Raw genomic sequence first — 20,581 nt, forward strand, 5'->3', positions numbered from 1 at the left:
ACTAAAATGCAGCGGATCTCATTTGTGAAAGTTCAGTTAAATGTCACTTAGAAATAAAGCTTGAAAAAGGTAAGAAATTAGATTATTTTTTTCATATTTTTCAGAGAATAACTGACAACGTACGTAATTGGGGTATATTGTGATATATATCATTATCGTGATATAAAATTATCCATATCGTGATATAGAATTTTTTCCATATCGCCCAGCACTACATTTAACCGATGTTAAAACCCTGTCATCCACCAAATTCAGCCCAATTTTAGGCTCAGTGCCGACAGACAACTCTGTGTTCGCTCAGACCTGCCTTCACGTCCAGATGAGGTTTAATTTTATTGTTTCTGCTGAAGGATTTCGGAGAACGGCCTACCTTCAGCAGCTTGCACTCCCGGGAGTCCGAGAACGCCGGAAACATTTCTTCATACTTCTCCACAGCGAGCTGGGAGGCGACAAAAAAAAAAAAAAAAAGACCGTCAGGGCGGACGCCGCGTGGCCTCTGCAGAAGACTTCAGCGGATCCTCGCAGCTTACCTTGGCGTTCAGCATGTCTACGCAGAAGTGACACAGCGCCGCTTTGAAGAAGTGATCCTTGGCGCTGTACTTCAGAAGCGTGCTGTCCATGGCGTAGGTTCCAACCTTAAGAAAAAAACAAACAAACAATGAAGCACACGAGAGTTTCTGTTCGCTGCAGGCCACGGAGCGGCGTCTCACCTGTTCGTAGATTTCTATCGCTTTAGGGTAACGCTCCAGCTGCGCGGCGTAGGTCGCCACTTTCAGAAGGCACTTATTGGCTGAACTGAAGGAAAACGAGAACAAAGAGTCTCAGTCAGGGCGTGAATAAATTAAATCCTTCTTTGAAGGGATAAACGCCGCCCGCTGCCTTTCACGCCACAGTCTTAGACCAAGGAGGGACGGTGTTAGAAACTAATTGGTCGAAACGTGTAAACGACGTCACGCGAGTCCTTAATGACCCTCAGCTACTACCACACAATGAGTAAACCTAAACTAAACTCTAGTCTGATTAGCTGTGGCGGACATCTTGAATCAGGGTGACGTACATCCAGTAATTCCTTTCATTAAAAAATATCAGATATTTTGCTAACAGAGACAAACGTGTCTCAGGCTGCTGAGATAAATAATAGTTTTGCCGTAATTAAGGTTTGTGTAAAAATGAGTTCATAAAGACACCATCCACTGACTAAAATAACATAATCTACCTTTAAATTTCTCTGTCTTCAGAAATAATCCTTTTATTTACTTTAGAAATTGACCATTTTCCTCTGTCGGCTGCCGTGGTGCCTGGAAATCCCTTTGTTTAACGTTTTAACGCCATTTTGAAGCCATAGGGATTCCTTTTTTTAAATACAGGCTGGAATTCTCAATGACGTCGCTCCGGAACAATAAAATTAGAGTTTCTCTTGTAAACAAAACCAGCTTGTTGCCAAAATAAAATCACCAAATTTCAACAAACTACAGCTTGTTTTGAACCTCCTAAAGTGAAGAATTTGAAAATAGCAATAAGAAAATATTGAAAATTTGCTCATTGTGATTCATTTTGTCAGAACGGGTCGCAAATATCAAAAACATTCTTATATCCAGAAGAAAATACCGTTTTAGTCAAATAGTCACCTGGTGGATTCTTCACCTTTGTAATAATCTGCTGCTTGTTCGTAATGAGCAATGGCCTGAAAAGACAAGTCGATACGATACGTGAGGAGACTCCAGGAGACGGTTAAAAAATGTTTTTAAAAAAAGGACGAATCGTCAGTGTTCTGCCGGACCTTGTCGATGTCCACCAGCTCGGTCTCGTAGATCTCTGCGATGGTGATGTGGTGTTTGGCTGCGATGGTGAAACGACCCTGTCATCAAAAACACGAGGCATAAAAACAGAAAAAAACAAGCACAAAAGCTATGAATAAATCCTCCAAAACAGACAAATAAACTCAGGGGAGTTTGAACATAAACTCACCATATCGGTGTATATTTCAATCGCTCGGTTCAGACAGTTTATGGCCTCTGTTGAGAAAAATAAGATTTAAGAACAAGTCAGACAAAAGTTGATAATTGTTAAAAATAAAGCTTGGCGTGTCTAAAAGCTTGAGACTAAAGTCTGTGTTAAAAACTAATTATCTAAGGATTTACTGCGTCCCATATTCGTAATCTTTTTATATATTTTCACCACTTTACTGTCAGAAAATTCAGATTTAATAAATGGGTTATGTGTGAGTTTATATGTTATAAGTTATAAAGGAATAAAAGGACTGCATTAAAGCAGGCTCGCTGTTTGGTAAAAGGTTTACCGTTGTAAATAAACCTTCACAAAACCTCAGTTGGCTGGTGGGATCCAGGAGGAGTTCAAAACAAAACAAAGTATAAAACGGAGCATTTAAAGTTTTAATTTACAGCGGATAAGTTCTTAGAAACAAATCAAATCATCCACAGATCTTAGAAATGCAGCATCCCTTCGTTTGGCTGCCGTGTGACTTTATTTTGGCCAATCGACTCGACGTTTAAGGCAGAAATGAACCTTTTAGCTGCTTTTAGATCTGAGTGCTGTTGGTCTAAATCAGCCTATATTGAACAGAAGTCCTGCAACAGATGGTACCACACACACACACACACACACACACACACACACACACACACACAGAGCCCGGATCAGGTCAGTCAGACTCCCTGAACCCATAAATAAAACGTAGCAGTTTTTGAAACGAAACTAAATAAACTGAACAAAGACAAACCAGAGACGGAAATCTCCCCCGGCTGCGATCACTAAAGGTTACCTTGCGGGTCGGCTTTTTTGAAGGCGTTTCCAGCGTCTATCAGGTTAACCGCTGCGTCGTGTTTGCTCTGCATTTGCAGGTGGAGGTGAGCGGCCTGGGAGAAAGCGTTCCCTGCAGCTGAGAGGGAAACGCAGCACGGTGAAGGAGCGAACTCAAGGCAAAAAATAAATTAAAAATAAAAGGGAAGAATCAATCGCCGCCTTACCACACCAGTTTTTGGCCATTTTGTACATGTTAGCAGCCCTCACATACAGATCGCAGGCCTCTTCCAGCTTGGAGGAACTCCTGTGAGACAAAACAAACAAAATAAATAAACACAAACACGCCGACAACTTAAACACTCCAAAACAATTTAAAAAAAGAGATTTTTCATGTCATTTAACTTAATTTATTGACTCTAAACTGGGATGGACAAACAATATTGTTAATCTTCAATATGATAATATAATAATGAAGGATTTACAGAAAGTCTTGGATGTTATTGTTTATTAATAAAAACATTTCTTCTTCAGGAACATACACGCAGAATTTGGAACCGTTTGATTTAGCAATAAATTGTTAAATTTCAGCAAATCTACAGAACAACACTAACTCTTCTTCTTTTGTTTTTCGTGTAGTTCTATTAAAGTAGTCTCGGTGGTTCTTCAGGTTTTTTTAAGTTTTTTTTTTTGGACGCCACCTGTTTTTAGGTTTACATTATCAGAGGAACGTTTGTGTTTGTTAAGTCAGTTTAAAGTAACATTTACATAAAAAAGATTCCTTATTAAAAGGATGAAACTGAGTTTTGTCTGAATATAACAAACTGAGCAAAGTATGGGCTTTGCTTTTGATCATTAGACGTTTTTTACCTGCAGTTTGACAGGCGTGTAACTATTTATGAGCAGACAAAGTGAAAGCCTAAAAACTATAAGCAAAAGATTTGAAATGATTTATCTCTTAGGTCCTGTGTCCCTTTTTTTAAAAGGACATTCCTTTAAAATAGTGTTTTTAGGCCTGACGCTTTCTATTTTGCAGTTAATTTTAACAATACGCTCTTTAAGGACACACAGTGCTGAGATTTGTTAAGCTAATAGCTGTTGGTGTAGAAATACTTTTTATAGGCTTTTGGTTATGTTTTTTTGAAGGTAATGTACAATTACTGTGTAAAACAAATGCAAATCTGTATTACTGGTCAGTACAAGTTAAATAAATGTGACTAAATTTGAAATCTTTACATTTTGCTTTTGTAAACAAACGTGACAAACATGTGACTTGCAGTACATGACTTCGCCGGCAGGTGGCGCCAGAGCACCGATGCCGAAGCAAGTAGCCTGAAGTGACTTAAAATCTAGCTTTTTATTTATTATTACAACCAGTTTAGTGTCTGAAAGCCTCCTGCTGTGTCCTGTCCAGGTGAAGCAGCAGTTTAACAGTAACCACTTCCTGTTTACTGCTGCAAACAGCAATAATGTGATACTTGATTGTTTCCAGACGTGCAGCTCGGACAATTGAGGAAAAAACATACAATCGAAGACAAACACACCGAATACAACATATCAACGACAGCTACGGTGATGTTTTGTTTTGTCCTGACATCAGCAGGTCTGGTCTTAAATGGCTACCTTCCGCATAAGTGGCCCTCAGCTTGACAGCAGAGGCTAAACACCAGCTAGCTTGCTAGCTAACTAGCTTGACAACTAGCTAGCTGACACATACTCACCCAAACAGCGACCCAAAAAACGACTGAGATGATTTTACTTTCTTCTCCGCCTCGGCCATTAAAGCCGAAGCTTCTTTTTCTTTCCCGCTGTTGTCCATTTTTTATTTTTGTTTAATATTTTTTAACCCCTCCACGAACCTAATAAGGAATGAGAAACTCGAAAGTCAACAAAAGTTGCTAAGTAGCAGCGCTAGCAGCGGTGTCACATCAGCAGACCGAGCAACGAACTCCTCTGTCACGTGACGCGGGAGCTGGGAAAGCCTGGCTGCGGCGTTCAGGCGCTCCTCGGAAAAAATCGAGGTGCCTCTTTATTTTTCTTTCTTTTCTTTTTATTTGACTCTCTCTGTCTTTCTTTACTTCTATCTGTCTCTCTTACGTTCTTTCTTCCTTTCCACTCCTATTATGACTAAACTAAGAAAAAGACAGATAACCGTTTTTTTAAAACTGTTTAACTAGTGGAACGTAAAATTTTTAAAATAACGACGACTTCTAACGCATCTCAGTTTTATGTCATTTTGAGATTTTATAAAAAGCTTTAAAACAATTTTTAAGTCATAATCAAAGAGTAACTAAAGTCCTGTCTTAAACAAATGGACATTACAATTGACCTGGAGTATTATAACCTTTAATTTGTATTTATATGCAAACTTGCAGTTTGTAAACTAAACCATTAAATCTGCAAAAACTTTGTATTAAAGGACATAAAAGTAATGTCACTTATAAACATTTGAGAAAATGAGCACTTGGAAAATAAGTTTCATTTTATGCAAATTCTACCTCTAAATTTATGTATGATTATGGTAGAATTTGTGCTTTTTTTTTAGCCGTTAAAGAACGGATTTGGATCAAATTTGTTGTAGCTATAAAGTTTTTTTCAGTCTTTAAAACAGGACATAAACATGAATGTGTTCCTGTGCAGCCAGTCCTGATCAGAGATGAATGTATTGCTGCTTCAAATCACTAAAATAAAAGTGACTGGCTTTTCATTTGGTTACTGATATTAATAACTCCTGACACATTCTTATCCGAAAATGTAACAGAAATGGAATAATAAATATGGAGTATATTCTTTGTCACAAACTATAATAAACAGATTTCATACCAAACTATAATGAACCGATTTAGTGATGTACAAATAATAATCTACACAAACATTGCCCCAGTTTCTGTAAAGTAATAATAATAATAAACATCTGACCACCATCTTTGTTTTGTTATCTAAACAAATAATCCACAAGATGTCACCATTTAAACCTGGGTTTACTTTTAGCAGGAAAACAAACTTCTCTTTCAATAAAAACACTTATTTTAAATCCTTTCACTTCAAGTTTAGATGCATTCACTAACAATATTTCCTCTTTTTTTCCCCAGTATTTTAATGCAAAACCACAACTAAACTTCAATGATTTACAAAAGAACAAACATTCTCCTTGGTTTACTACTTTTAAATGAAAGCAAATTTCCAAAACATTATATAATTTTGCTGTATTGACTCAGATAATTTACATCTTTCAGCATTCTATTAAATCACGCTTGCCAGCCATAAGGACTAAAAACTGTCCATTTGTCTCAAACACAGACTTATAGACACTTTAATGAGCTCAAATAGACTAAAAATAATGTTTATTTTTTATATTTATTCAAATGTATAATTACATAAAGCCTTTCTGAAGGTTAGATTATGAAGCTGCCGCAAAACTACACTTTGAGATTTTTTGGGTGATTTTAGGTGCCTTTAAATGATTGTCTAACAACCATTTTACTTTTGTGCCTTTTTTACATTTCAGTGAAGGGCCTAAAAAATTGTGTCTGTGTCACTTTTTAGTTCCTTTTTTTGTTGTAGCTGATCTGCATCTTAAGTGAAAGAAGTCCCTGAAATAACCCACAATTGTATTTTTATCTTCTGCACACTCTTTTTTTATTGCTGAAATAAACTGTATTTTTAATATTCTCCAAGGCTGAAAAAGGAAACAAACAAAAAATAAATAAATAAATAAACAAAAAATCAACTAATAGCACTTTAAAGGCTTTTTGGACCAAGATGACTTTACTTATTTTTAATGACTAAGAACAAACATTTACAACAAATGTTTGGTATAAATTGACAATTACTGTAAATTTATTCTAAAATTTGGATACTATTCAGGCTTTTCTTTTAACTGTTTTCTCCAAAAACCTTTTAAAAACACATGATTGTTTACAAAGATTGAGTCACATTTATTATTTTAATCAGCGTCCAAGTCTTTGTTTTGTGATATTTTTTAGTAATATAAGAATCATCTCAGCTAAGCTGCAAGTGACAAGTTAAATGCATTATTTATGCAATATGATTTGTACTCTTATAGCATTTCTGTAAACTTAACTAAGTTCATAAATGCTTTGGTCTCAAATCTATGCTGTTTACTCTTGTTTTTTTATGTTTTGTTAGGTGTTGGATCAGTTGACTGACTTTTAGAAAAATTAACAATTTGGCTGTTTTCTCGTCGTTGTTGCGGTGTTTGATAAACATCTCTTATTTTAACGCTGTTTAAATCCTACACGAAGGCAAGCAACACCTATTTAAGTTACACCTATTTAACAAATATGCGATTATTTCTTTTTAATGAAGAGAAACTCTGTAAAACCGACGAAACGTTTGGAAATCCTCCGTCTAGTGTTGGTAAACAACACGAATTTCATTCAGGCAGCAGCGAGGGATTCCTGTTTCCTGCCTGTATCGGGTCCTGTTGAGCAGCCCGTGCTCGGCTGTCCTGGAGACCCCGCGCTGCCTGCACCTCTAACGTCTCGGGTGAGTTTGTTACAATGTAACAATTTCTCCATTAAACCCAATAACCGCGACAAAGCTGCGATATCTGCTAACTGCGCAGCGCACACGAACCGCACCGGTACCGCAACCGAGGCGCCACGCCGCCGCTCCACGCCGTAAACAGGCTCATTTTTCCAACGAATTCCCAAGCATACCCCCCTCATCCAAGAGTATTCCAACATTAACTCATATTCTCTGCTTGCAATAATTAGCGATAGCTCGCCACGTAGTTGCGTTTGCACCTCCAAGCACACCGAGCTGCTCCGTTTCGGCTCCGCCGGGGTGCCGCCGTGCGGTATCGGTGTTTAAATTGTGTCACTCTGTGGTTTGTTTTGAATGTCAAAGGCTCCAGCTAGCTGTGCGTCTGAATATTGTTGATAGCAGGTTAGCTCGCTAGGCTAACGAAAGTCAACCCAGATGCGTCAGAATTACTCGAAATAGGGACGAAATCGCGTGTCGGAGGCGAACATTCGCGTCCCGGGGTAGCCGTGCCGCTGTCAGACGCTACGTGCGGGGACAAATCGGTGAAGTTCGCGTGCGGAGCTCTTTAAAAACACCAGCTAGCATGTAGCTGCCCGTCTGCAGCGTCTCCATTCATATCCTGCGCACTGGGTTTTACGGCTGCGAGCCTCGCTACCTGCTCGGAGCGGCGGCCGCCTTCCCCCCCCGCCCCCCGTCTCCCGCAGTCACGGTTTTCCAGCGACCCGTCTGCGTGAAAGCCGCGTCCGTGTCGCTGGAGGCGGCCGCCGCTCGCGGTGAGAGTCGGCGGCGTCCCTGCGCCTCGGAGCAGCTCCCGGGGCGGCGCGAAAACCGCGCGTTTTCGGCGTGTTGTCTTGCCATGTTTTCGTCGGCGTTTGGCGCCTGTCACCGCACCGAGGCTCCCCGCCGAGCTCTCAGGTGGAGGCATGACGCGCTGTAAACACCTGGCAGACACCTGGCCAGCTGCAAACCGCCCTCTTTGTCTGCAGGACCCCGAGCATTCACACGCAGCTCTTTAAAAACAGCTTTATTTGTACACGAATTGGCATCTGGCATGATTATCTTAAATTAAGCATCGTTCTGATCATCTTTGTTTGGTTTTATTTAGTTTAGGACAGTAATCCGCACGTCAAACACAAGGCCCGTGGGCCAAATCTGGCCCCAATTAAGGGTTCATCTGGCCCATCGATCTGTGTTTCTGTGCGCGTGCTTCGCTAAGACCTCTCCTGGTGGTTAAAAACCTTTCAGTAATCTTTGATTTTGACGTAGAAAGGAGCAACAGAGGAACATCTTTTTTTGTTCACCTGGTTTGATGGATTGTCTTAAAGTTTATTGCTGAGAAAAAACAAATTTAAAGTTTCCGACACGGAGCAAGGCGTGAGAAATGAATGCTTGGTAAATTTGACTTTTTATTCCAAATTCATTAAGTTATGTATGTTTTAAACTCTAGAATGTCATTGGGAAGAGGTAACATGCATTTTGATATGAATAATTTGATATATTACATCTAAAAATCAAGGTTAATTTATGTTTTTTTAGTTTAGTAACTGAGTTTAGGTCATCACTGTGAACCAGATGTACTAGTACTAGAGTAAAATAAAAATATTAGTTATTATAAATGTACTGTAGTGTTTTGCGATCAGTCTGACTACAAGAAATTTCAATATTTCACATCTTGGTCCTATTTCAGCGTGTTTTTCAACATTACTTTCTTATTGCAGCTTTGTTATTACAAAAAAATAGTTGTAAAAACGAGATATTATTGCTCGTTTTAAAACAGGAGTTCAACACTGTTACGTAGGGCTGCGAATTTACTGTCATCGCGACATCAGCGAGCTCAGTATCGATACTGCGACGGACCGGGGTCATCGTGTATTTCGAGCGCCGTGCGTTCATGTCCTGCTGCTAATAATAGATTCGGTCGATCCGATGGATTCCCACTGACCTCGATGCCCACACCTGGCTTAGATGGTAGTGATGATGGGGGAGAAAAGTGAAGAAAATGTGGTTTTTTTGCATTGATTATTGCAATAATATCACGTTTTTCTAATATTTTACAGCCCGACTGTTAGGTCTATCTTTGGAACCTGCCTGCCCTTATTTAAAGCCTTTTGAACCGTTATCTGTCTCTTTATTGGCTTATCAATGCTGATGTTACTGTGCAACGATTTGCTTTTAAAAAAAAGTCCAAAATTGTAATAATGCATGTTCAGTTTTTTGGGGAAAAAAAAACGCATTCATCGTGCTAAACTCCTCAGCGTATATACAGAGCTAAGACTCTTGTTACGCTGTAATAACAGACAGCTGCAGTTGTGTTCATGGAGCTTACGTGAACTTTTAAAAAGGTTTTTTCGTCTTTAACAGTTGTCATGGATGATGAAGACGGCAGGTGCCTTCTAGATGTAATTTGGTAAGTCTGTTCCGACAAATTGAGAGCTCAGATTCTCATACTTTGTGAAATATTACAACCGACTGTTTGCTCACATGTTTTTGTTTTGTTTTTTCCTTACAGTGACCCAGAAGCTCTCAATGACTTTCTTCATGGATCTGAGACCCATGTAAGTACGAGGACAGATAAAGACTGGTTTGCACATTTTAGCTACAGAATAAAAGCTTGAAACTGACGTGCAGCTTGTTAGTATTTTATATTTGGTTTTACGCATCGTCACTAAAATCGGCTCCAGTTCGGAGTTGGCGCACCCTCAAACCTGCACCCCTCACCGCTCTCATTAACCTTTTCTAGCCTTCGCTGCTCGGCGTTTGCTTTTCGCTTTCGGGTTGCTTCATATTGAGCGCTCACAAAACGAGGAATCCTGATACTAACGCTTCCTACTTCTGAGTTAATCCTACCGTTTTGTTCCTCTGTCGCTTATCTTTTTTTTACTGGTGCTTTACGTTCTGGGTTCTCTGAACTGTTCTGTCCTTTCCTTGCCCTTCTCTGTTGTGATGGTGTGTGTGTGTGTTTGTCCTGGTGACTTTTGCCCACTCGTTTGGTCCCTTTGGTTTCTGTCTGTCTTACCCTTGGTGGGTGTGTCTGTAGTTGGACACTGACGACCTTTTGGATGGTTCGAGTGACCCCTCCAGCTCGTTCTTCTCTGCCACTGGGGTGAGTAAAATCCCCCAATCTTCTTCCTGCTGTTGTCTATCCATCTTTGTAGCATGCTTCCTTAAATCCTCTCCCTTTCCACTAACATATCTAAACATCACAAGCTTTAATTTGCTGCAAATTGACCAATTTTTTAAAGTTTTTTTTTTTTGGCAGGGGTTTCATGTTTTGTAATACAACCCCAATTCCAAAACAGTTGGGATGTTGTGTAAAATGTAAATAAAAACATTTTTTTACAAATCTCATAAACCCATATTTTATTCACAACGGAACATAGTGAACAAAAGAGATGGTACCGTTAAAAAAAAAAAAAAAAGAAGTAATTTTAAATTTAACGGCGGTAACGTGATCCAGGTCCATGTTTCACTCTGTGCAGCATCTCCTCTTCTTCTCCCATCAGTCTGTAAACATCTGGACCTGAGGTTGTCCCATTCTGTCTGTAAACATCTGGACCTGAGGTTGTCCCATTCTGTCTGTAGAGGTTTCTGTCTGTTCAACAGTTCTGGACAGGAGTAGGTGTTGTTCTTAAACCTGGAGATCCTTTCCAGAGGCACTAATGCACCCCCATACCATCAGAGAGGCAGGCTGACCTCAGAACAGTTCTCCTCTTTAGTCCAGAGGAGACACATCTGTTCACATCTGGCTTCTTCTTTGCCTAATAGAGCTTTAAGCAGCATTTGTGGACGGCACGGTGAACTGTGTTTACAGATGATGATCTGTGGAAGTGTTCCTGAGCAGAACCAGAACCAGCCTTGACCTTTGACCTCAGAGGTTTCTACAGATTCTTCAGATCAGTAGATGATTTTATGAACTGGAGATGATGGGAGATTTAAAGTTTTGAGGAACATTTTTCTGAAATTGTTCCCCACACAGCCTGGTGAACCTCTGCCCATATTTACTTCTAACAAATTCAGCCTCTAAATCCTTTTTTTTTTTACCCAGTCATCTCACTGACCTGTTGCCAATTATCCTAATTAGTTACTAAAAGCTCCTCCAGATGTTTCTTATTGGTACCACTTACTCTTACAGCCTTTTGTTGTCTCTGTCCCAACTTATTTTTTGAGATGTGTTGCTGCTGCAGAATTCAAATTGACCTTGTTTTTCCAAAGAATGGTACAGTTTTTTATTTTAAACATTTCCTAAGTTTACTGTGTTCTGTTGTGAATAAAATATGGGTTTATGAGATTTGCAAATCTTTGCATTGTTTTTTTTATTTGCATTTTAAACAAAGTCCCAACTTTTTTGTAATTTGGGTTGTAAGCCAGTTACAATCTTTGCAATTACATGCAGTGAACATGATTCATACCTCATTTTGTTTCTTTCCTCTTCTGCTGTGCTCGAAGGGACATGTTCCGGAGGTCCAGCCTGCAGCCCAGCTGTCGGCCGGTGAGTCTGCAGGCCTGCCGAGAGTCAGCGTGGACCTGGACTTCCTTGAAGATGATGACATCTTGGGTGGATCCCCAGGTGGAGAAGGTGGCAGCAATGGCATTGGGACGAATCACGAGCCATGCGACATCCTGCAGCAGAGCTTGGCTGAGGCCAACATCACAGAGCAGAGCTTGCAGGAGGCAGGTGCCGAGCTGGACCTGGACCCCTTTGGAATTCCAGGCCTTGCGCAGGTGGTTCAGACACTGCCTGACGCCGGCCTCTCTGGAGCTGGAGGCGCTACCGTTGGCGTAGGGATCGGTGTTGGTGGCACAGCAACGATTTTTCCCGGATCCGCCCCGAGCACCACAGGAACCCCTCCCAATGCCACGGCTGACATGCTCGGGTCGGTGCTGGCTCAACAGGGCCTCCAGCTCCAGCCCCAGGTCATGAACAAGGCCATTAGTGTCCAGCCGTTTATGCAGCCTGTGGGTCTGGGAAATGTGACGCTTCAACCCATTTCAAGTCTTCAGGCTCTTTCTAATGGGAGTCAGTCGGGACCTTTGGGTATCGGACAGATTCAGGTTGTGGGCCAGCCTACAGTCATGACTATCAACCAGTCTGGGCAGCCAATCCTGGCTAAGGCCATGAGTGGATACCAGCTACACCAGTCTGGACCTGAAGTATCAGCTGCTGGTTCTCAGGCAGGACTTGGAGCCTCAGGTGGTGGACTTCTAATCCAAGGTAACAAAGCAACTTTGGCATCTTCGGCTTTAAATGGACCGGCTGTTTGTGTCAGCAGCACAAACAGCAGCACCGGCACCATAACGGCTCCTGCTGGACTTGTGGGCTTCGGAGGCGCACCTCTAAGTACAGGAGTGGCACCTCAGACGCAAACTCAAGGGCAGATCATGCAGAACGTCATAATCCAACGCACACCAACACCCATTCAGCCCAAACCACCCCAAGGGGGAGCCATCCAAACAAAACTCTACAAACCACCACAACAGCAGCAGCAGCAGCCACAACAGGCAGCACCCCAGGCCCTGCAAAACGACACCCATAAGGCTCTTGGGCTGCAGCAACATCCAGTTTCTGCTGCTCAGAATGTAGCCTTCCTAACAGGAAAACCAGGTTCTAACGTTGTCTTGAGTACTCAAGCCACAACACAAGGTCCTCAGTTCCAACAAACTCTGATCAAGCAACAAACAGCACAACCGTCTGGCAAACCTCTCAGCGTGCATTTATTAAACCAACAAGGCAGCATCGTTATTCCCTCTCAGACTGTTCTCCAAGGTCAGAACCACCAGTTCCTCCTGCCCCAGCTGCAGGCAGGTGGACAGATCCTGACCCAGCATCCCGGGGGCCACATCATTACCAGTCAGGGTCCTGGTGGACAGCTCATCGCAAACCAGATATTGACTGCAAACCAGAACATCAACCTGGGTCAGGTGTTGACTTCACAGGGCCACCCCGGGGCTGCCCACATCCTCTCCGGACCCATTCAGCTGCAGCCTGGCCAAATGGGCACGCCAACCCTCTTTCAGATGCCTGTCGCCTCGTTGGCTCAAAGTCAAGGTCAGACACAGACTCCCACTGTCTCCGGTCATGCCCAGACGGTCATACAGGGCATGCCAATCCAGAGCTCTCTGACCATGGTGGGTCAGGTGGAGGGTCTGAGCTCTGCAGTCAGCCTCCAGTCAGCCCTGCAGCCCCAGCAGCCGGGTGGAGTCCCCAGCAGCACCAGAGCAGCGACCATGGCTCAAGGCCAGCCTGGAGACACTGTTACCGTGCTGGGAAGCTCCTCGGAGCAGGCTGCCCATCCCGCTCCACAACTCGTACCACAGACCTCCATCCTCACCATGCAGCCGGCTTCGTCTGTGTCCACCGTTTCCACGGTAGCTTCCTCTTCTCCGTCCATGTCTGTGTCCACCTCTTCCTCTGTCACAGCTGTGGGGCTGGTACCCCCTCAGGCTCAGAACAGTCCAGGGAAGTTACTGTTCACCAACCAGGGCCAGAGTATGATCCTGAGCCAGGAGTCTCTGCAGATGTTCCTACAGCAGGTCCGTTGTCCTCTTTTTGCATGTTTTGCTTTCCTTGTGTTCCGGTAACGCTGTCCTAAAAATGAATAACATGCACGGAGTGATATCTTGGTAGACATCTTTGGTTTACAATTTTACTCCTCATTCTTCCAACCCCCCTTCCTCCCTCCCTCCCTTCCTCCCTCCCTCCCCTCCGTCCTGAAATGGTAATTGTACTATCAGGAGCCGCTCCACCAAACAGAGAATGAGTCAACCCCCTCTGTGGGCGTGCCAGCGTCTGTAATCGTCAGCAGCAACAGCATCACTACTGCGGCCCCCGCTGTCCATGACAGCCAATTAACTGACTCCTGGGCGGGTCAGAGCCACAGCCCTTCCCCTGGCCCCTCCCACATGACAGCAGTGGTAAAGGTAGAAATGCCCCTTTATGTTGAGCCCCAGCCACTTGCTGCTGCTGCCGCCACAATGTTAGGTTTTCTTACCTTTCCCATCGACGCGCTTCAAGGTAGCACCTCACTGGGCTGCGGCTGCTGGAGACTAGTCGGTGGCTCGGAATCTGTGAGTTTTTAGTTACAGTTTTCCTCCGAACTCTTGAGTGTTTGCAGCCGGCGAGGCGTGTGGCTGCATCTCAGCGGCCAATTCTTTCTTTTTTTTTAAATCAAATCTTAGGTGCACGTGCACAGCTTGCGGAACTGTATTCTAGGTGGTGCAGATTGTTGCCCGCCTCGGTCCACTTCCTATCCGCCTCAGCGACTGACTTAATCTACTGGAGTATGCTTCAGAAAGAGATTTGCACCAGTTTGTTAACAATTATTATTTATCATCAGGTTGGTTGTTCGGCGCTGTAGCCTCCAGATGTTTTCATTCAGGTGTCAAAATTAGAAGTAGATCAAGTTTTTCTAGGGAAAACCTCTAATCTAGGGGTGTCCAATCCTGGTCCTGGAGGGCCACCATCCTGCATGTTTTACTTGTTCCTCTGCTCCAACACACCTGATTTGAATCAATGGGTGATTAACAGGCTTCTACAGAACATGAAGAGGCGATTTAACCTCTGAATCAGGTGTGTTGGAGCAGAGAAACAAGGAAAACATGCAGGATAGTGGCCCTCCAGGACCAGGATTGGAGACCCCTGCTCTCATCGGTCGACCTTTGCTGCTCGGTAATTGGTGTGGATGATTCCTGATTTTTACTTTTACTTTTTTTAAGTGGCTGATTTAATTGGTTTGCCAATTATTCGATCTATCTCCAGACAAAATACAGCTCCTAGTCGCCCGCAATGAGACGATTTGTCGTGCATATTCTTTTGAACGTGCTCAAAATTACAGCGACGAGACTCCGCGACTCTTGCGATGAGATTGAGAACCCCCCACCTGCCCCCGGCGAACGTTTTGGAGACATTTTGGAGATTCTCCCACGAATCCTGATTGCCAGCTAGCCTCCAGCCCAGTGAGATGCCACCTTTACCTCTCCTGCATTCGTCACTGCTTCCACTTTGTCATCTTCATTTCCAAACCTGCAAACATGATTCCTTTGCTTTCTGCATCTGTGCTTTTATTTTATTTATTTCCTCCACTTTTTCCATGATCATTCTAATAGTTCATACTCACATCATGTCATCCTAATATGTGAATTTATGTTAAAGTTAAGGTTAGTAATTCATTTTAATTTTGCTTAAAGAGTTTTCTGTTTTTCATTCATTGTCTTCCCAGCAACATAAAAACGTGCTCCCTGCTAACATGCGTTATGAGATCCATTCTCCTCGCTGTCTCCTGTTTCGTTACTAACCAGTAACTGGTGCTTATTCTCCATCTTGAACCTCTCATTTACTCTGTCAATGATCCTTTTGTGATGCCCAGTTTGAGCAACAAAATGTTCCCTAAACCAAAATGACTCTGTGACCCCTGAACCTTGTCCTCCCAGATCTTCAGATTACCTTTTTAATTCACCATCACAGTCCCTCAAATTCTGCTTTGGTCAAGTTTTTTTCCTGTTCACCAAGCGATCATTACTTCCTTTTTTATGTTATCCCCTTCAAACGCTGGAAAAGAAATGTGTGCTTCTATTTTTTTTTGTTTTACTTTAGCACCTTGTAGGTTTTGTTGCCTAAAACTTTGCTTTTGTGTTTGTTGTGTTGTTTGTGTAGCCTGGGGCTGAGCGATGCTGCACTCTTTTAAAAATGTTTTTGATTAATGAGGATTGTTTTTGACCCATTAATGCTGTGCATCCGAGCAAATTGTACACGTAAAAAGTGTCTCACCGTATGAGATAAAACCACATCGCCCAGCCTTATCTACAACCCTAATTTCAAACAAAGTTGTGTAAAATGTTCATAAAAACAGAAAGCAATGGTTTGCATAAACTCTCATAAACCCATATTTTATTCATAATGCAATATAATGTAATTAAGAATTTTAATGCAAAAAAGACGTCTCTAAAATGCTGAAGCGAGGCAGCTTGATTTGTGTGTCGTGTTTCAGCAAAACAGAGTGGTTCACGTAAACGGTTAAAACATTGAGACAAAGTGCAAAAAAGCAATTAAAACATACAGAAAGATAAAAATTTAAAATCACAGACGCTTAATGAAAGAACTTTTTAGGAAAATTACAAACAAGCTCAGATTAAGAGATGGAAAAAAGAGAAAGGAATATAAAATACAGCATAAAATACAACATTTGACCTGAATTTAAAGGAACTCTCGGTTCGTAGGACCTGAGGAGAGTACACTACACAGAGGCACTAATGCACCCCCATACCATCAGAGAGGCAGGCTGACCTCAGAACAGTTCACCTCTTTGGTCCAGAGGATACACATCTGTTCACATCTGGCTTCTTCTTTGCCTGATAGAGCTTTAAGCAGCATTTGTGGACGGCACGGTGAGCTGTGTTTACAGACAGTGTTCCTGAGCAGAACCAGAACCTGGATCACCAACATCCAGCCTTGACCTTTGACCTCAGAGGTTTCTACAGATTCTTCAGATCTGTTGATGATTTTAGGACCTGGAGATGAAATTATTCCTGTTTTCAGACAGTTTCTCTCAGCCTGGTGAACCTCTGCCCATCTTTCCTTCTTTAGATTCAGCCTCTAAATCCTCTTTTTATCTCCACTCCTCTCACTGACCTGCTGACAATTAACCTCATTAGTTACTAAAAGCTCCTCCAGATGTTTCTGATTTGAAACACTTATTTTTATTACCTTCTTTCATATGTTGCTGAAATCCAAAGTTACCTCCTCCTTTTTTCAAACGGTACAGTTTCTTAGTAGTTTATTTTGTCTACCATTGTAAATAAAATACTAGTTTGTGACAGAAATCATTGCTTTCTGTTTTTACCTACATTTTACACATCTCAGCTTTTTTTTTTTTTTTTGAATTGGGGAATTTGTTCATTTCTGTTCTTGAATTATAAAATAATCTGTATGCATGCAAGACTTTCTAGGTGTGAATGTTTTTGTTTTATTATATTTTTTGCTCTTGAATCATTTATATTTAAATTCTTCAGGTGCCCTCAGCTGGACCTCAGCAGCCTCTGAAGATTCAGGGCCTGTCCTCGCCAGCCTTAACCACTCACACCACAACACCTCCAGTGGCAGAAAGTCCCCAGCCTTCCCAGTCTCCTCTGACTCTGAGCCAGCAGATCCAGTCGCCGCACCATCAGCAGCAGCAGCAGTCGCGTCCTTCCTCTCAGCCTCAGCCCCAGACGCCCTCGCGCTCCTGCACGCCCTCCTCCCATCCTTCGCTCTTCATCATCCAGAACCAAATCACAGAGTCCCCCAAACCTGTTGCACAAGCCCAGATCCAGCCGACGGCGCCTCAGCAGGCGCACATTCAGGTTCAGCTCCAGCCTCTGCCTCGGCCCGCCTCGCAGCCCGCTTCCTATCAGCAAGAAATGCCTCCGGTGTCGCAGTCGCCCAAGCCTCTGCCCGCGCAGCACCAGTTCACCGCGCCCCCCGTCAGCACTTGCGCCACCGCCGTGGTGAAGACACAAGTCCCCATCCAGGGCCTGACGACGGGGCAGCAGCACCAACTGCAGATAGTCGGAGCACAAATTCAGACTCTGTCCTCCATCCCCCAGCCTTCGCCTCAGCAGAAACAGCTGCTGGAGAAGCTGCACCAGGTACAGCTCCACATTCAACACCAAATGGTCCTGATTTAAAAAAAAAAAATCTTTGCTTTACCTTTTAAAGATTGTTTTTCATCCCTCACCGCTACAAGGGGGTGATCATATAGTTTGTTTTAGTAAAATATCTCACGAATCGCTTCACATATTTTAATGAAACTTTCGCAAAAAATAATCATTAATCACCCGCAGCCCGTTAACTGTCAAAGTCAACACAATTCAAGATGGCTGCCACAGCTAATCAAACACAAATGTCTACATATCAGTAGGTTTTACTGATATTCACGCAGGGGTAGCTGAGGATCATCCCCGTCACGAACTCCGAGCACAAACCGATCGTTCTTTGTTTAAAAGTTTGACATGCGGGGTGGCGGGTGATATGCATTCCTTCAAGATTTCACCTTTATTTTTATACCATACAGTTGATTAAATTGTTTAAAATACTTGTTAAGTATATTTATTTGAATTAATCATCTTTAAAAAAACAATACATCAATTATTTTCTGCTGTTTTTCTTGCTTCCATGTTTTTAAATTAAGCATTTTTATTGTTTTTTTTATTGTAGGTTTGATTAAGTTTTCAGTTGTGCTTTTATAATCATTAATTAGCAAATATGCTAAAAAAGGAAACAATTTCTTTAAAATTTGCCCGACTCTATTGTAATATTTTAAATTCTCCAAAAGCTCTTATTTGGACAGTGGCCTCTATTTTTTTTATTTATTTTTTATTTCAGGTTTTCTAACTGGTGATTTGCTTGAAATATATATATTTTTATTTGTTTGGTAAACTTGTGAATAGGGCAACTTTATTTTTTGGCAGTTTGTTACCAGCAGCTAGTCGCAAAAACGTGATTTGTTTTTATTTTTTCAGTGCTATTTATGATAAAAAAGACCAAATTTACATAAAATAGTATTTTAGCACCAATAAGCTGATTCAAAAAGAATAAAAACTTGTAGATAATCAGCTGAAGAACATTTTTGCTGGATGATTTCCTGACGTTTTACTCCCCATCTGTTTTAGATTCTGCTTTTTTTTTGTAGGTTTGCCAGTTTTTGCTCAAATTTTTCAGATTTTTCTTTGATACTTTGCACACTTTGGTACAAAAACAGCTGAGTGGAAAATAAGTTGATAGAAAGTTTTAAAAGATCTAGAAAAAAAACCCCAACTTGGATTAAACTTTTAAAGAAAGCAGAATTCCTTGAAAGAATGCGTATCGCCCGCCGCCTTGTTCGTCAGAGCTTTAGGCAAACAGCTCGTGTGATCTGTTAGCCATCAGAGTTTGTGTTAGGGATCAGTCTCAGCTACTACCACACCAAACTGTAGCTTATTATCTGTAAAAATAACTGAGTTATCACCTTTTTTGTGTTTGCTAAGGGTGATTAGCTGTGGTGACCGTCTTAAATTGGGTTCACTCTATTAGTTAATCAGTTTTAGACGTGCATCCAGTGATTTCTTTCTGGGAGTTTCATGAATCATGAGATATTTTGCTAACAGACACAGACGAGCAGGCGTGAAATATTGTGCACGAAATGTAAGCGAGCTCTGTCGCTGCGTCTCCAGGTCCAGCAGAACATCATGTTCCAGGCAAAACCTCAACCTCAAGCCACGAGTCAGTTTAGTTCCCAGCAAGATGTGCCTGTTGATAAAGTGGTGATTGCATCATCGTCGTTGTCGTCGTCATCAGCGAGCGCCGAAGCACCCGCTCAGCTTCCCACGATGCTGCAGCCGACGTCGGTGCTCATCAAAACTCCCGCCACAGGTAGGATCCGTCCGGCTGCTGGGGAATGCCGACGAGGGAACCGTGAAATTGACCTCCGTGTCGTTTTCCTCCCTTTCTGTTGCAGCATCAAGTGACTTACAGGTATTCTCAGGAGTCCAAGGGCCAGCTGGAGCAGCAGGGAATCAGACTGTCCCTCCTGTCAGCCTTACTCAGCCTACACAGGTTCGGCACACGTTTGAACGATGGGAATTCAACATTTTCTCACATTCACTGATGTCTGAAAGCGCGGTTTCTTTGTATATTTTCGCGCAGGTTCAGCCAAAGCCAGGAGTGATCAGCTCAGTTGGAGGGGTGGCTCTGGGCAAAGGTGGGATGAAGATACAGGTGTTGGGACCCACTTTGTCTCAGATGCCCGCTCCGCAGCCGCCGGCTCCAGTACAAACTCAGGTAATTTCGTTTTTAAAACGTTTCTCAGGTCTGTGCATCAAACGGGTGTTAATGGCCGCCTTTTGTCCCGTCAGCTCACGCCGCAGACGACAACGGTGAAAATGCCTTTAAGTGCGGAGCCCAGCAGAGAAGCCAGGTATGTTCTGCAGGTGTTTTCACAGCTTTTATTTAGCTGTCCGGCTTTTATCGCCCACCTGTCTGTTCATTATTATGACAATCCCTCCAGGATTTCACGGGCATTTTTTGTGATTGTTGCGGCTAAAATGCTTGATTTCGCGGGGCATTTTCCTAAAAGCTGCGATTTTTTTTTTTACTAAAATCAATAAAAAAACTATAACTTTTAATATATAAACCAAAAATCCTTCCTAGTTTTGTAAGATAATTCCCAACAAACATTGACATTCTCAAAAGGTGCTTTATTTGAGAACTTTGATAGCTTCTAAACTGACATTCATGAGCATTTCTGGATTGTCCCTGGTCTGCAGCTCTCCTCACATGTTTTGCAGACACAAAGTGTTTGTC

At 42.3% G+C, this 20,581-nt stretch overlaps 2 protein-coding genes across 5 annotated transcripts in view; one reads left to right on the forward strand and one right to left on the reverse strand.

Moving 5' to 3' along the window:
- Positions 1-4,718, reverse strand: part of napab (N-ethylmaleimide-sensitive factor attachment protein, alpha b) — a 6,855-nt gene extending 2,137 nt beyond the window's left edge. Inside the window, exons 1-9 of the mRNA XM_017437776.3 lie at positions 4,482-4,718; positions 2,988-3,067; positions 2,783-2,899; positions 1,969-2,015; positions 1,781-1,858; positions 1,629-1,684; positions 711-795; positions 531-635; positions 371-439 (exon numbers count right to left, since the gene is read on the reverse strand). Coding sequence (XP_017293265.1) covers positions 371-439; positions 531-635; positions 711-795; positions 1,629-1,684; positions 1,781-1,858; positions 1,969-2,015; positions 2,783-2,899; positions 2,988-3,067; positions 4,482-4,579 — 735 coding nt within the window. The 5' untranslated portion in view covers positions 4,580-4,718. The remainder of the gene's footprint in view (positions 1-370; positions 440-530; positions 636-710; positions 796-1,628; positions 1,685-1,780; positions 1,859-1,968; positions 2,016-2,782; positions 2,900-2,987; positions 3,068-4,481) is intronic.
- Positions 4,719-7,204: 2,486 nt separating this feature from the next.
- The window catches only part of bicra (BRD4 interacting chromatin remodeling complex associated protein), a 23,667-nt gene continuing 10,290 nt past the window's right edge, over positions 7,205-20,581 (forward strand). For 2 of the 4 annotated variants that reach the window (XM_037981472.1, XM_037981475.1), the window contains exons 1-11: positions 7,205-7,269; positions 9,631-9,676; positions 9,779-9,824; positions 10,307-10,372; positions 11,716-13,800; positions 14,002-14,187; positions 17,275-17,889; positions 19,453-19,651; positions 19,737-19,834; positions 19,925-20,059; positions 20,134-20,195. In XM_037981472.1, the coding sequence (XP_037837400.1) occupies positions 9,636-9,676; positions 9,779-9,824; positions 10,307-10,372; positions 11,716-13,800; positions 14,002-14,187; positions 17,275-17,889; positions 19,453-19,651; positions 19,737-19,834; positions 19,925-20,059; positions 20,134-20,195 (3,533 nt within the window). In that variant the 5' untranslated portion in view covers positions 7,205-7,269; positions 9,631-9,635. The remainder of the gene's footprint in view (positions 7,270-9,630; positions 9,677-9,778; positions 9,825-10,306; positions 10,373-11,715; positions 13,801-14,001; positions 14,188-17,274; positions 17,890-19,452; positions 19,652-19,736; positions 19,835-19,924; positions 20,060-20,133; positions 20,196-20,581) is intronic. The other 2 variants (XM_017437781.3, XM_037981480.1) reach the window with 2 other exon arrangements.

The sequence above is a fragment of the Kryptolebias marmoratus genome, linkage group LG2 (genome assembly GCF_001649575.2).
Source record: "Kryptolebias marmoratus isolate JLee-2015 linkage group LG2, ASM164957v2, whole genome shotgun sequence".
NCBI lineage: Eukaryota > Metazoa > Chordata > Actinopteri > Cyprinodontiformes > Rivulidae > Kryptolebias > Kryptolebias marmoratus.